The sequence below is a fragment of the Lepisma saccharinum genome, chromosome 21 (genome assembly GCF_977018435.1).
Source record: "Lepisma saccharinum chromosome 21, izLepSacc3.1, whole genome shotgun sequence".
Lineage (NCBI taxonomy): Eukaryota > Metazoa > Arthropoda > Insecta > Zygentoma > Lepismatidae > Lepisma > Lepisma saccharinum.
The window spans coordinates 16,065,336-16,079,849 of record NC_139249.1 but is presented as its reverse complement, the minus strand read 5'-3'; the positions used below and the strand labels follow the sequence as shown (position 1 = coordinate 16,079,849).

The window sequence follows — 14,514 nt, the reverse complement described above, 5'->3', positions numbered from 1 at the left end:
ACTCGATTGAAGCGATAAAGCAAAATTCGTGGAAGGAGCTCATGCCCAAAAATCGAACGAACAGACTCGTGAGAGATGTTAAGGTCACTAGCTATCTCTCTTAAGCTGGAATGGCGATTATCGAGCACAATTTTTTGATAAAACTGATTCACCATAAATCTTTTCTAACGTTTTTAGCGAGTCAGCACACGAAATTCCGATCGCAACACGAAATTTAAGGCAAACCCTTTGTTCAATAATTTCGTTCATTGTAAAAATCGTGATGCACTACTGCAGTGGACTGATTCAACCTGCTGCTGTAAACAAACTGGTTGACAGATCGCGCTCATGTTTGGCATAGTAATTAAGTACAGAGCTACCAACTTACGGAAAAAAAAAAGATTTTTTTGAAAATCATTTGCGCGGACCTTTTAAATTACAAATTCCCGGTATTTTTTTTTAATTTCATCACATCTACTCGGGCTGATTGATTTGCTTTATTTTACCTCACTTCTTGTGCCACTTTTGGCTAATTTGCGAAGATGGGGATGAGTGATGAAATTGATGAATGGACACTCACGAACATCCATTGCCCGGCCGGGATTCCAACCCGGGACCTCTATCGTTGTATCTTAGATACTAGGCTGAGTTGATGCTGATACAGTGGCGTGTCCACGGGGTTAGTGGGGGGTCATAATCCCCCTTTGGCCCAGTATTCCTAAAGAAAAGAACGCCAAAGACAGGAAAACATGGCAAGATGAGGGCTGACCACTAACCCTTTCAAAAATCCTGGGTACGCCACTGTACCGATAGGCTACCAATGTATCTTTACCGGTGATTGGTCCGCAAAAATGCCGCGCAAATTCAAAGTTTCCATTGATTTTGTACCAATACTATGTGAAAATATTGTATTTTAATATTACTTGAGAAGTATTTTTATATTCTGATGTAATTTTTAAAATATTTTAAAGCAAACCTTTGTTAAAGTGATGCTTGTAATTGGAATGAAATACTCACCTACTTATATTAATGAATATTTTGAACAAATGTTAATTGTTACAATTTTCCAAGTGTCGGTGTCGGTGGGAGTCGGTACAAGTATTGGTACTTATTGTTGGTTATCGGTTCAAAGTAGTATCGGCTCAGTCCTAGAAATTACATGAAAAACTCAATGTTTCCTTGCTACCTCGTTATGTATTTTGTAGTGTAGGAAGCAGTAAATGTGAGGTCTATCATTGACGACTCATTTGTAAATGAAAATAATGCTGTTAATATTTAATCATCGCTTTTGGGAGGGGCACGTGCCCACCTGCACTTCCTGCTCAATCCGCCAATGGTAGGAATCAGAAACGCCCAAAGGGATAAACAGGGACAAAGGAAGAATGGGAGAGAAATTAATTGGAAACGATAGAGAAGTATAAAGATCATGTAGAGAAAGAGGAATAAAGGAAGACACAGCGAGATACAAGGAAAGAAAGAGGAAGAAGACAAACGAAGGAAAAAGAAGGAATGGGTTATAGAGAGAAAGAAAAGGGGAAAATGGAAAAAACAGGCAAAGAGAGAGAAAGGGAAAGAGAAAATATTGGAGAAAGAAAAGCTCAGTTCGAGATACATATATTGTTCAGCATTTATACAATGTATAATAAGATTATCCGCATCGTAAAGGGAAGAAAGCTTGTTTCTTATGCGCAGGAAGTTCAGAGGAAAGAGTAGCAACTTTCCTGTCACTTTTGGATAATCGCAACGATGAGGATGCGATAAGGCAGCAAAAATGTTTTACATAAAATTCCGAGCCCGACGAAATTGTTTAAGAAAATATTAACGCCCAGGCCGTGAATCGAACCCAGATCCTCATTACACGAATAAGTTTCAATATTCCGCCAAATTTGACACGTTTTTAAACTTTAAGAAAATATTGATCGGCTTTTTTTTATTACTTCGATTTTCTGTCACTTCTTGTTAATGTTACTTTGCAACAATGAAGTCCAGGCAGACACTTATCTAGAACTGTGTTTCAGGAGGGGGTGAATCAAGTGTCTCACATTCAATAATAATAAAAGTTATAATTAATAAGATAAATCAATATATTAACAATATTATTTTTGTTAAAATAGGTAAATTAATATTAATTATTGTTATTATAACATGAACATGTAAAAAGATGATATAAGAATGAAGATATAAGAGCAAGTATTGATTCTAGCTTGTGTCTATAAGATCAACAAAACAGCTGCCCTAATCATTATTTTTATGCCTATTATTATTATTAGTGGTATGCATAAATTTTCACAGCCAATGACAACGCAATCACAATCTAATCCTTACCTTTATGTAAGTTCTGTGGAAATAAATCAACTTCGTATTATACAGGCGCGTCGCCTGATAATGTTCCCATGAGCACGTGAACACTCATGTATATGTCTTAAATTACGTACATATTAAATGCACACACACATACGTATATTTATTCAAAAAAATACTATGTTTGATGTACGAGTATATATACACACAATGTGACTTCTTTCACGTCTGATAACGTTTCTAGATAGTTGGTAACACTGACTCCCACGGTGTTTTCGAAGGGCGTTGAACATAATTGCTGTTGGCCACTATACTCCGAAGATGTTCACTTCGCTGTGCGAACACTGATTCAAGCGGAAATACTTCTTACATTCGGCACCAGAGTGCAGCATATACAAGGCATGTTTAGGGGAACTCGAAAAGGTGTGTACTAAGTTGCAAACTTTAGCAATTCGCTAAACCTGGCGGATTTTAAGGGGGGAGTGGGACAACTTCCCCCTAGGTCCTTCTTGTATTACTTCAAATACAGGGTGTCCCACTAGCTTTCCAACCCGAAAAAAAAGTTATAATTTCCGAACAAACATACATAGGAAAATGAAATTCACAATGCACATACCTTGTTTCATGCTGAATACATGATCGTCACAGCAGGTGCTGCAAGTGTCTTCCCTGGGCGTCCAGACATGTTTATACACGGCGTTGCATATTGTCCGATGTAGAGTCTCCGGTGTGATCTCGTGAATCGCATTCTCGATGTTGTTTCGCAACTCTTGCTGTGATCGTGGTTTCTTTCTGTAGACACAACCTTTAAGGAAACCCCATAAAAAGAAATCAGGAGGTTCAAATCTGGAGATCTTGGCGGCCACAATCGTTTGGAGATGATTCTGTAACCAAAAAAGGACTCAATTTCTGCCATGGACACGTTGTAAGCATGGCCTGTCGCTCCGTCTTGTTGGAAATAACCGCGACGCAGTTATTCATCATCCAGCTGATTCACAAATGCACTGAAAATGTGTAAGTAAACTTGTGTGTTTACTGTATCTTCAAAGAAGATGGGTCCAATGATACGCTGTCGGGAAATTGCACACCAAACTTCCACCTTCAATGGTCCTTTACGACGTCCAAATCACGTTGAACGGTCTGATACGATCGCGATATCCAATATTTCTTTACAATGAACACGCGTTCTGGTACGGTGTACCGAATTATCCTCGCGATGCAGGGACTCACGCATCACACTAACACACACGCACCAGTTCCCCTGGCGCCACCTACCGTCTTTGTTTTGACGTGTGCGTTTATTTTCAACCCTGCCTCGTATTCAGCATGAAACAAGGTACGTGTATTGTGAATTTCATTTTCCTATGTATGTTTGTTCGAAAAATTATAACGTTTTTTTCGGGTTCGAAAGCTAGTGGGACACCCGTTATAATGAAGTAAAATTGTTGAAAATAAATTAACTGTTATTCTTACTTATTCAATTGAAGATGAAGTTACAAGGGAAAGGAGTAAATCTGCATTCAGTACAAAAACATTACTGTGAACACTTGTATGCGAACCGCACGCGACGCCACTGGTATTATACAGCAGTAAACAAGTATTTTGCTTATTTAATTATGTACTTGGTTAGTCTTTCGGGGGTCCGGACCCCCATCTAAATACGCCCTTGAGTCCAGGGTGTATGAGGTTGACATTTGTGTGTCTGTCGTAAAGATCACTCCATTCACCTTTCAAGACAAGAAAAATTAGTGTCAGGAATACCATTCTTTGATGTTGCAGAAATATGGACCAATACATTTTATACTGTGAAGTTTCTTAGCGAATTAAGTGTACTACTGAATGGTTGTTGTGTGTGTTTGAGGTCAAACTGTGAAAGTATTTACCAATAGAAAGTTAATAGACTTTGTAAAGCTGCTTTGAAGTTTAAATTAGCTTCACTAAATCTATTAAAAATAAAATCAAAACTTTCCTCTGTTCGATAATTCGTTAATTGTCTTCACATTCTTTTCAACCATTCTCGCCCGATGATAACTTATCTTCCGCAAACTTTTCCTTCGCTGCTTTATTGTTGAACAAATGCCCTCATCCTTTTCATTTCCTTCTACAGTTTTTTTCAACCGAGTTTCGTACAGGCGTTTTTCGGTTACCGCGGTATCGTATTGTAATCCTTCTTTGTCACTTTTATTCCACATCATTTCCCCGCGGAGACTTCCAGCATGGTTCAGAAGAAACGTGAAGAAAATTAAGAAAGAAATTTGGAGAGGAAAAACTTTTCTCAACCCCGCCCCCCCCCTCTCCCCTCTTTCTACTTCAGCAATCACGTCAGTCGTAAAAGGGAGAAATAGTCCGCTCTAATTTCGATTGGTCTTTGCGAACATTTTGTCATCAATTTTCTTCTTTCTCTCTTACTCTTTGTGCTATTTCCTTTTCTTCTTTCTTTTCTTGTACCTCTACCTTTGTTTTTCAGATTCGAGAGCTCGTTTTCAACTCCGATTTCACTGCGAAGTTGTGATTACTTTTCTTGCATCAAGTCACTCCCCTTTCTCCAGACCGCACTGTTCGCTTCTTTTTTTTCTTCTGTTTCTTTTGGCTCCGAGGCAAAGACTGTGAAGTAGCCACTTTATTCTGTTTCAAGTCAAGTGCGTTTTGTCCTTGTGCTTTGCTATAAATGGCTACGAATTAGCAACATCGTTGTGGGCGATTCGTTCTTCTTCCTTTAAACAAAAAAACAGTTACATGTTGTTTATATACAAAGAAGAAATAGGCCCTTGCTTGACCACTAGCGTACGAAGGTCTCCGTGAGGAATTACATTGCTGATTTCATAATTACCATTTTGACATTCGTTTTAAAAGTTTTCAGATAAAAATGGTAATCCATATAATTTTAAGGTCCTTTTGCATGTACCACTTTCATTTTGCTTGAGTTCGTAACTGTTCTGATTTTTTCAACATTTTGGAGGGGCTATAGCCCCATCAGCTCTACCCTCTATACGCCAATGCTTCTTCACCTGGGTGCTTAACGATAATATTGGCTAAAAATGAAAGTATTTAATTTTGACAGTTTCTAGAAGCGCGGACGTTAGTTTATTTCATACATCAATGTATTTAATGGGACAGATTATTCGGTACTGTATCGTTATCGGCTGATGTAAGCATATCGGTGTATCGGTTTATTGGTAAAATTACCGATAATTTTACCAATGCGATATATCTACAGTGCGTCCATTTCCTTGCGAGGCCGAGAAATCGGGAGAAGTGTGGCGGGCGGGGTTTTCGTGAGCATTGCTTGCAATCTGGAAGGTGCCCTGGACAGAGCTGCGAATGAAGTGAGGAACAGACCTTGAACCAAGAGCGTGTTAATTTCGTACTGTGTGAAAGAGTGTGGTTTTTGGTTACTTGCCGTGCTACTTCTTTGTGTAATTGCAGTGTGTGTGTAAGTGAGGCGATTGAAATGCCAGCCGCGAAGTTCACGTCAGAACAAATAATTTTTATGTATGACACTTATGTGAAAACAGACTCGTGTCCAGACGTGTGTAGCCAATTTGTACAGAAATTCGCTGATAAATATCTGCATAATTGAGATATGTCCTTAAAAATAAGCAGGACGTTACTGGCCGAAAATGTAGGCATCTCCGCTAGCGCCGCCCGCCACAATTCTCCCGATCTCTCGGCCTCGCAAGGAAATGGACGCACGTTATAAATATCTCATAATAATCACATTTTAAAGTAATTTTTATGGGTACAAATATGTAACCTTCATTCCCTACTTTTTAAAAAATAAATGAATATTGTACAGATTCTTTTGCATTGAAGTAATTTTTTACGATATTTTTATTAAAGAGGTCGTGAACCATTCATAATTTTATATCGGCACTTTATCAACATCGGCCACAAATCGAGTTATTTATCGAATTGATAAAAGAACGATACATTTTTAAGCATTTATGCATTACAGACGATTTTATTGGGTTAATTATTCCATATTCATAAAAAGTACATTTTTTTTTTTAAATTACGAGGTGTACTGGCAACATTGGTTGTGTCAGAGGGCAGTACCAGGTGTGCCCGGCATCTGGCTACGTTATTGAATCAACACCCAGATGAAATAAGAGCAGAGGTGCCAACTTAACATAAATTTTTGGGGGGGGGCAAGGTTGACATAAACAATATTTTATGCGTGTAAATATATATAAAGTGTCTCTCTTTAAGCGAATTTGGGGCGTAGCTCCCCCAAAGTTGGCGCCTATGAATAAGAGAGTTGAAATTGATCGTTGACCTTTCGGACACCGTGTATTTACCATTTTAATTATTCTTAGAAATCACGTTGCTTAATACAATGTGTTTGAAAAGCAGTTTTGTCAATCAATACATTAGTTTCCGTCAACCTTGAACACCTCAGTCCCCAACAGTAGCGTACGCAGGATTTCATCAAGGGGGGTGTTATTTCGAAAACTTTCTACAAATTCACATTACCATTGTTTTATTATACTTTAATTAATTAATTAATAATAATAATTAATTAATAATTATTATAATTAATTTAATTACTACTAATGCAGCTGCTATTTATGAAAGAAATAGAACAAAATTACATTTATTTTGTTTCTTTGTTACAAAATAATTGTCTAGTCAACGGTTATTTGTCCATAAAAAGAAGCAAATATATTGGATTTATTGAAATAATCGAAATATGAAACTCATTCAAGGAGCCACGCTGGTCTAGTCTGACAACTTCGAGGGATATCCGGGTTCGATTCCCGGAATTGGTTGGAATTTATCCAGCCTTGTCTCCTACACCCAGCTTCATAGCAATGGGTACCTGTGAGCAACCATGAGGGATGAAGGCTGCCGGAGTATGGTGCTGATCACATCACCTGCAAAATAGTTCGAGATCGAGAAAATTTTTTGGGGCCCACCACACCACTACGTGTGCCTTCATGGCACGGTGCTATATGCACGGGGGAATTTACATTACCTTTACCTATGGAACTCGCCCAGGATGATGATGAAACGCGAGAATACATGTTGCTAAATTCCACTGAGTCTATGTTTTCGTTGAGAAGTAAGTTTATAGACATTCCAACACATTTATCACTTCTAGGTGATTCACAAAGCACTTCTTCAACATTATTTAATGATGTGGATGTGGACTCAGCATAACTTGAGAGTTCACAAGGGGATGTGAAATCAGTACCGGGAAGAACGTTTGCAATAAGGTCGGCACACTGCGACGAAGCAAGGAATTTTTACAATTCTCGCGAGAGTCACTGCGCGACTTTGCAAAAAAATTGCAAAATTGAACTTTGTGTCCGCTTAGATTGTGTTTGGAATGTTGTGTTTTTCTTCATGCTGTATGGGAATAATAATTCAAATTATTAGTATTATTACTGTCGCAGATCTTTGACTGTGATAAATTAGCCATTTTTAATTTTTTTCTACAACATTTTCCATAATATTTCAAAAGCTCAAGGGGGGGGTTTAAACCCGGTAACCCCCCCCCCTTGCGTACGCCACTGGTCTCCAATGTAAGTGAAACTTTATTTCTCTCTCATACAAACGTATGGAAAGATGAAATGATTTGATATTTGAATCTGTTCAACTGGGTGGCTACGATTTGGTTACACGTGGAACGTAACGAGCATGCAATTGGTGCCGTATCACCACAGGTTTTCACCCAATGAACACTCAGTTCAAATTACAGGCTCGCAAACGAGGCGCGACACGGTGTGAGAAAACAAACTGGTTCCAGCCAGAGTCAGCAATTTTACAGGCAAATACGCGCCGATGGAGGGGGAAGCCCCCCTATCAATTTCTCTTGCACACGTGATTTAGTTGTTTGTTCCACCCCTAGGTGGTGTTTTTTCCGACAGTCCGCGGAGGCGGAGTTAAAAAAAAAAAAGAATGCGTCTCCAGTGAATTATAGCCTGGGGATTGAAATTCGATAAATCTAGCTAGGTTTCTTCCTCTTTTAGAGCATTCTGGCGAAAGTGACGTTCCCAGGCAGGAACAGATTGTCGCTGTTTAAACAAACTCAAACTGTTTACTTTTCCATGTTGTTCCACCAATCGAAGTGCTTCGTTTGATTAAAAGAACAAAGGAATGTTTGCACAGGCCGAGCGAAATCCTGTCGGCTTGATTGACGCTCTGAGAACAATGGAAATTGGGGGGTTCTAAGTGCCTGACAAGGTGATAAAGGAGGAACAACATAGTTCTGGTGAGTTGTGTTAAAATATGAAAGTCTACACGGAAGAAATTGCCGGGAAAACAATGGATTAAACAAACGCGTAACACACGCAGCTCGTAAACGTCCAAGAGATATCCATTGGATATACACATTTCCGTTTAGGAGACATCCATAGGATATTTAGCAAGAATGCTTCGTGGATATTCTGCTGATATTTCAACCCCGAACGTGCCAAAAGAAAAGCTGGAAAAGACTAATTATCTCGGGATCCTAAGAAAGCATTGACACCCCATTAAAATAATATTCTTCAAAGCTTGCAAAAACATGGATGTAAAAATTTTCTTGTTCGTTTCGCTTACAATACTCTCTTGCGAGAATGTGTGTTTGGCGCTTTACTGAGGAGAATGTCAAGTTTTATACTATAGCTGCACCACAAGACATAAGCGATATTCTCGATATTCATTAATAACATCACTTCTTAAAATACAATGCTTAGTGTGGTATACTGCTTAATTAATTTAAAGCAGGTGCATCATTTGGGCCAAAAATATATCGAATCCTCATTTCTAACTTCTTGTCACAGGATAATTTCACTTTAACCAGTTAAATTTGCAATAAAGATAAAATCCACGTAATTGTTGTTATGGGCCAAAGAAAATGAGGGTGAGTTTGAAAGAGGAACCGTATTTCTAATCGCCCTGAGCTTAAGAATTTCTAGCTAGGGTTCTGTAATGTCTCATGATACAATAATTGAGTCGGTCATACGGCTGGAACACGTTATTTGGTTTGCCATGATTTAATTTTCTATCTTTATCTTAAGTTGTGTAACAATTTGTGTTACATATTCAAGTTGTGAGTTTTATAAACCCACTCACAAACACTATTTATATGTATATTTACATAATTTAATTTACTACATTTAACCAACCAATATGATAGCTTTATGTTTTTTCGAAAATCGGACAATTAAAAAATATGGACAATTTAACATGATAGTTTATTCAAATGAACATACATTATTACGTACTCATCCAAACTATTTTGGGGGATTATGATGAACGATTTTAGGGACGGTCCTTTTTTTTATGATTTGGTTTATTTTACTTCGCTTCTTGTGCCACTTGTGGCTAATTTTCGAGATGGGGATGAATGATGATGCGATAAAATTGATTAATGGACACTCACAAACATCCATGCTCAGGCCGGGATTCGAACCCGGGACCCCTGGCGTCCTAGCGCGATGTGTTAACCACTCCACCACGGGGGCCGGCTTAGGGGCGGTCTTGAGTGATGGGCACCCCTGTCTAGGGAGGAGGGGCAGATCAAATATAGTGATCAGTAAAGATAAGAAAATAATTACCTTCGGTAGACACGTTGTTGTAATTAAATACTTTGTGGGGATTACGATATTGTTTGAGGGCGGGAATGATTTGATTTTGGGGAGACGCATGACATTATTTTGGGGGGAGGATGGGCACCCCTGCACTGTACTCCGAAATTTTATGTCCGCCCTTCTATGTAACTTGTATTATCTTGTTTTTATGATTCATTGTCTTTTTAATATCTATTGTTGTGTACAGGTTTTATATATTTTACCCTTTCCCTGGCTGTGAAAATAATGTATGCTTATATTTCTATAATTGCATTAATGTTTCTTGTCATCGTATCATTTTAATTTTAAAAACTCAAGATAGAAAATGTAGAATACTGTAATTGAGAATTTGGTTGTGGTGTTCTAAATAAATAAATTTGGGCAAATTTGTGTGTCATCTTAGATAATTTTACGCATCAATCTGAAAGCCAAAGACTGAAGGTTTTCAACATTTGTTCGTCGTGTATTGGTTAGCGTGTGGGATGTCATGCTTACATGTGCATTTTTTTTAAAAAAAGAATTAAAATTTTTTTTTTGCTGCTGTGCTTACCTATTTCAGCACCGGTCATTTAAATCTGTGTGTTAGAAAATTACCATTTTCCCCCCTTTCTAACATATCGCACCTTTTGGGAAAATATAAATCTTTCTTGTAGCCTTATTTCGCTTTGTTTTCACAACTCACTAACATACCTCCATTTTCAGATATCAACAATCCCTGAATTACATTCAAATTCTTGAAAATAAATCTAAATTATGTGTTTCTAAAAAAAAAAGTATGTGATGGAAAAAGAACATTACGTAAAAATGCAACATTGGAATCACCTAACTTTTCTTCTATCAAAAAGACAAATACACTATTTCATAATGCAGTGTAATGTTTTCACGTATGACTTTAACGATGATATAATATTATAGAACTGGACCTCTGGTTTCATAAAACATTCACATGCCATTGCCAAACATGAGAGTGGAGGGGAATATCGATTTTCCGCGATTCCTCGCTTGCACAGCATTCAAATGTCCCACCTGCAGCTTAACTTTATGGCGATCGTTAGCGCGCTCTGGACGGAATTTGAAACTTCGGCTGAATGAGTATATTCGCGCCGTGAGGAAGGCGCTTTATTAAGCTCTAAAACATAACAACAGCGCTAGGACCAATCATCGTGTCGTGGAATGCCTTAGTAGAAACAGGCGATGCTCGACGTTGCTATGGTTAAACCCAGGAAGTACGCTTTGCTGTTACAAAGGAGATTTGAAGATCCTGCGTGCAAAATAGTTTCATTCCAAACGACAGAGGGCAGGAGAGTCGTTGTTCTGCATAAGTGTTTTACTTGCACCATCTGAACCCTGTGATCTGAGCTGTCACATTAGACGTTAAGATAAAGAGGCACGGAACTTGCTGTACATGACAGGGCTTCAGTAAAATATGACGTCATAGGTACAACCAAGTGTATGCCGCTTTCGGATGAACAAATTTACATTTGCAAGATTTGCCAATGAAGTGGATGCGCTCAAACGAGCAATTAAAGACCTTGATTTTTGTGTACAAATCTATAGAACGGAGACAAAACTTGAGAACATTGGTGCACTCCATTACCCACACAGCTTACAAAATAGACCAGATTGATTTGTGATAGGCAAGATTCATCTGACGAAAGCACACAGAGTGGGAAGGAGAGAGAGAGAGAGAGAGAGAGAGAGATGCTATAACTAGAAAAAATGAAATTATAACCCCTCTTTACGGTCATATCCCTGCAGAGTGCAGGCACTTACTTACCTTGCCCCTCCGGAATATGTATTGTATTCTCATCACTCCACCCTAGTCCGAACCAGGTGAAATAGTAACTGATTTATCCTTTACTCGATATGAATGAACATGAACGTATAATTTATCTTTTCCACTCATGGTAGATTTACGGTTTTCGCCTGTAAAAAAGAAAACAATGGAACTGCAACAATCTAGTTACTTAGCGTCGACAGCGAAGCTTGTTTGGGTTTTGTGAAGGTTTTGCCTTTCGTTTCTTTCTCTTTTACTCTCTATCTCTCATCTTTCTCAATTACTTTTGCTGTCTCTCCCTGCCTTTCCTTCTCTTCCTTTCTTTGTCCCTCATCTTTTTCCTACCTCTTTTCTCTATCTGATTCTACATTCTCTTTCTTTTTCTTTGCCACTCGTTACAGTTAACCTCCCTTTTCTCCTTTTGTTTTGATTCTTCATTCTCTCTCTCTTGTCTCTCCCATTTGACTTTCTTTTCTATGTTCCTGTTTATCCTTGACCACGTCTTCCCCTTTCTGTTTTCTTCTTCCTGTTTGCCTTTCCTCAACCCGTTGTTTATTTCTCTCCAGGGGCAGCTCAAGATAAAATTTTCACCCAGGAGAGATGGATTTTTGGCCGCCCCACTACTTTCCAGTTCAAATAAAAAACTTGACCATGTTACATATTTACGATTTTAAATAAGAAAAATAATAGCTTTATTTCTAACAGTATTCTCTTTGATTAAATTGCTACATGATAGGTTATGTATTTTGTATTGAAGGTAAATTCAAAACTTCCCTGCTTCACTCATCCTCCAAGAATTTATTAATATTATATCGCCTTGTGCTGCCATCTATGTTTCTTTAATGAAACATGTATCTTTCCATCTCGTGTTATCTGGTTTGTAAGAACTCTTTTTAAAACAAATAGCCACAATTATATAATCAAAGTTATTGTTTTGGCGCTACTCAAAGAGGACATCTCGATTTTCCCCCCCAGGCAGTCGGCCAGGTCGCCCGGCCCTGTTTTTCTCTGTCCTTCCTTTCATTTTATTTTTCCATTCAAATTTCTTCCATTCTGTTTTGTGTCTTCTCTCTCTCTCAACTACCTTTGCTTTCTCTTTATTTATTTCTTGATTATACATTCTCTATCTTTTTCTATCTTTATCCTTCTTTATCTTTCTCCCTACTCCTTCTATCTTTCTCTCTTTTCCAATTTCATGCTTTCTTTTTCTTTCATTCTTTACATATTTGTCTCTTCTTTCTAATTCTTTCTCTCGCTGTTTTCTCTCCTCTTTGTTCTCCCCCCCTCTCTCTCTGTCTCTCTGTTTCTCATAAGCTATCTGAGTGGGAAGAAAGACTGTCTAAGATAATTTCACGGTTGGGCTTGAGCCCACCCTTGCTCTCTAGGTGGCGACGCTACTGCCAGTACCCAGAAAATACTTTCCAGTTTTCCTTCTGGTACTCTATTGTTCTAATGGGCGTGCATTTTGACAGTCTACCTGGCATCGAAGCTCCTGGTCTGAATCCTTCCACGAAAGCATACAAAGACCTTCGCAGGTGCCAATACTCTGCCCGTCACAAGAACAAGGGGACTTCCCAGAAGCCTTTGATTGACCGCTCCCTCGCGTGATCAGAAAACAATTAGAGTGGGCGGCGGTGGAGATAAGCTTGGGATGTCGGTTTCGAGAAGGGAGGTCCTCTGCTTTCGTGACGTCATACATCCGCAGGCAAGGCATATTTTCGGATAGGACTGGGAGGGCAAAATTCCTAAGTTTTCAACGTAGTGGTGTATTAATATTAGAAGACTTGGGTGCAATAGCAACGTAAATGCATTCGAAAACCTTAAATGTATGCTGAATACACACCTTGTCATTTTACACTCTGTAAAGAAAAAAAAAGCGACACTTGCTCGGATATGGTTTTCACAAGATTATGAAGCGAATTAAAACAATAAGAAAAGTAGGATTTGTCCACCAGCCGTGAAGGAGCGTTCTCGAATGCATTAGTAAACTGTAGAACGAGCAGGGGTGCTGAAGCGTTGCAAGGGAGCGGATAGGAGGGAGTGAGAAAGGCAGGAGGCATCGTCGGTCGTGTTCGTTCGATGGAAAACCTCTCGTCATGTGATGCCTCTCTCACTCCCTCCTATCATCGCAGAAGAAACGAGAGGTGGTTTTGCGAAAACGATGACATTTATCCAACACCCCCAGTTCTTTTCTAGTTTCATTATTTTTTTTATGTTTCAATGCAGGACGCTCCCTCTGGTGCTACTCTGTTGCTTTTGAGGTGCATTGTGCAGGCGGGAAGTTCGCATCGCACGAAGCACTCATCGGCCTCCATGCAACAGAGTAGCACCAGAGGGAGCCTCTTGCATTGAAACATAAACAAATAAATGAAAATAGAAAAGAACTGGAGGTGTTGGTTAATGAATCTTGTGAGGACCATATCCGAGCAAGTGCCGCTATATTTTCTTTACAGAGTGTAATAGGCGCTATGTGTCCCTTCATTAATTTCATCATATCATCATTCATCCTCATCAACGCGATTAGCCAAAAGTGGAAAAAGTAAAATAAACAAAATCAATGGCAATTGGCATTTTAATATTTTTTGGAACAATTGTTTCTTTGATTATTAGTATTATTATTTAGCGTCGTTTTCTTGCAACGTTTGGTTGGTCGCGACGATGGGGATGTGCATGAAGAAATTGATGAAGGAACACTATCGTCGTAGCGCGCTTTGCTAACCACTCCGCTATGGAGGGCGGATTTTTGCACAATTCTTGGAATCTTTAGTAACTATCGTATATATTACATGAAAAAATGTGAATTATACTGTTAATAACAGTCTAAAATTAAATAACATATGTCTTTGAATATGTGCTGTTTTTCCACAAATCAAGCTTGAAATTCATGTCATATCCCAGTCA

At 38.6% G+C, this 14,514-nt stretch overlaps 1 protein-coding gene across 1 annotated transcript in view; it reads right to left on the bottom strand.

Annotated features, from left to right (window-relative positions):
* Positions 1 to 1,035: 1,035 nt before the first annotated feature.
* Srp54k (signal recognition particle 54k) overlaps positions 1,036 to 14,514 on the bottom strand; it is a 150,725-nt gene continuing 137,246 nt past the window's right edge. The window contains exons 3-4 of the mRNA XM_083143319.1: positions 2,897 to 3,085; positions 1,036 to 1,127 (exon numbers count right to left, since the gene is read on the bottom strand). Of these exons, the coding sequence (XP_082999445.1) occupies positions 1,036 to 1,127; positions 2,897 to 3,085 (281 nt within the window). The remainder of the gene's footprint in view (positions 1,128 to 2,896; positions 3,086 to 14,514) is intronic.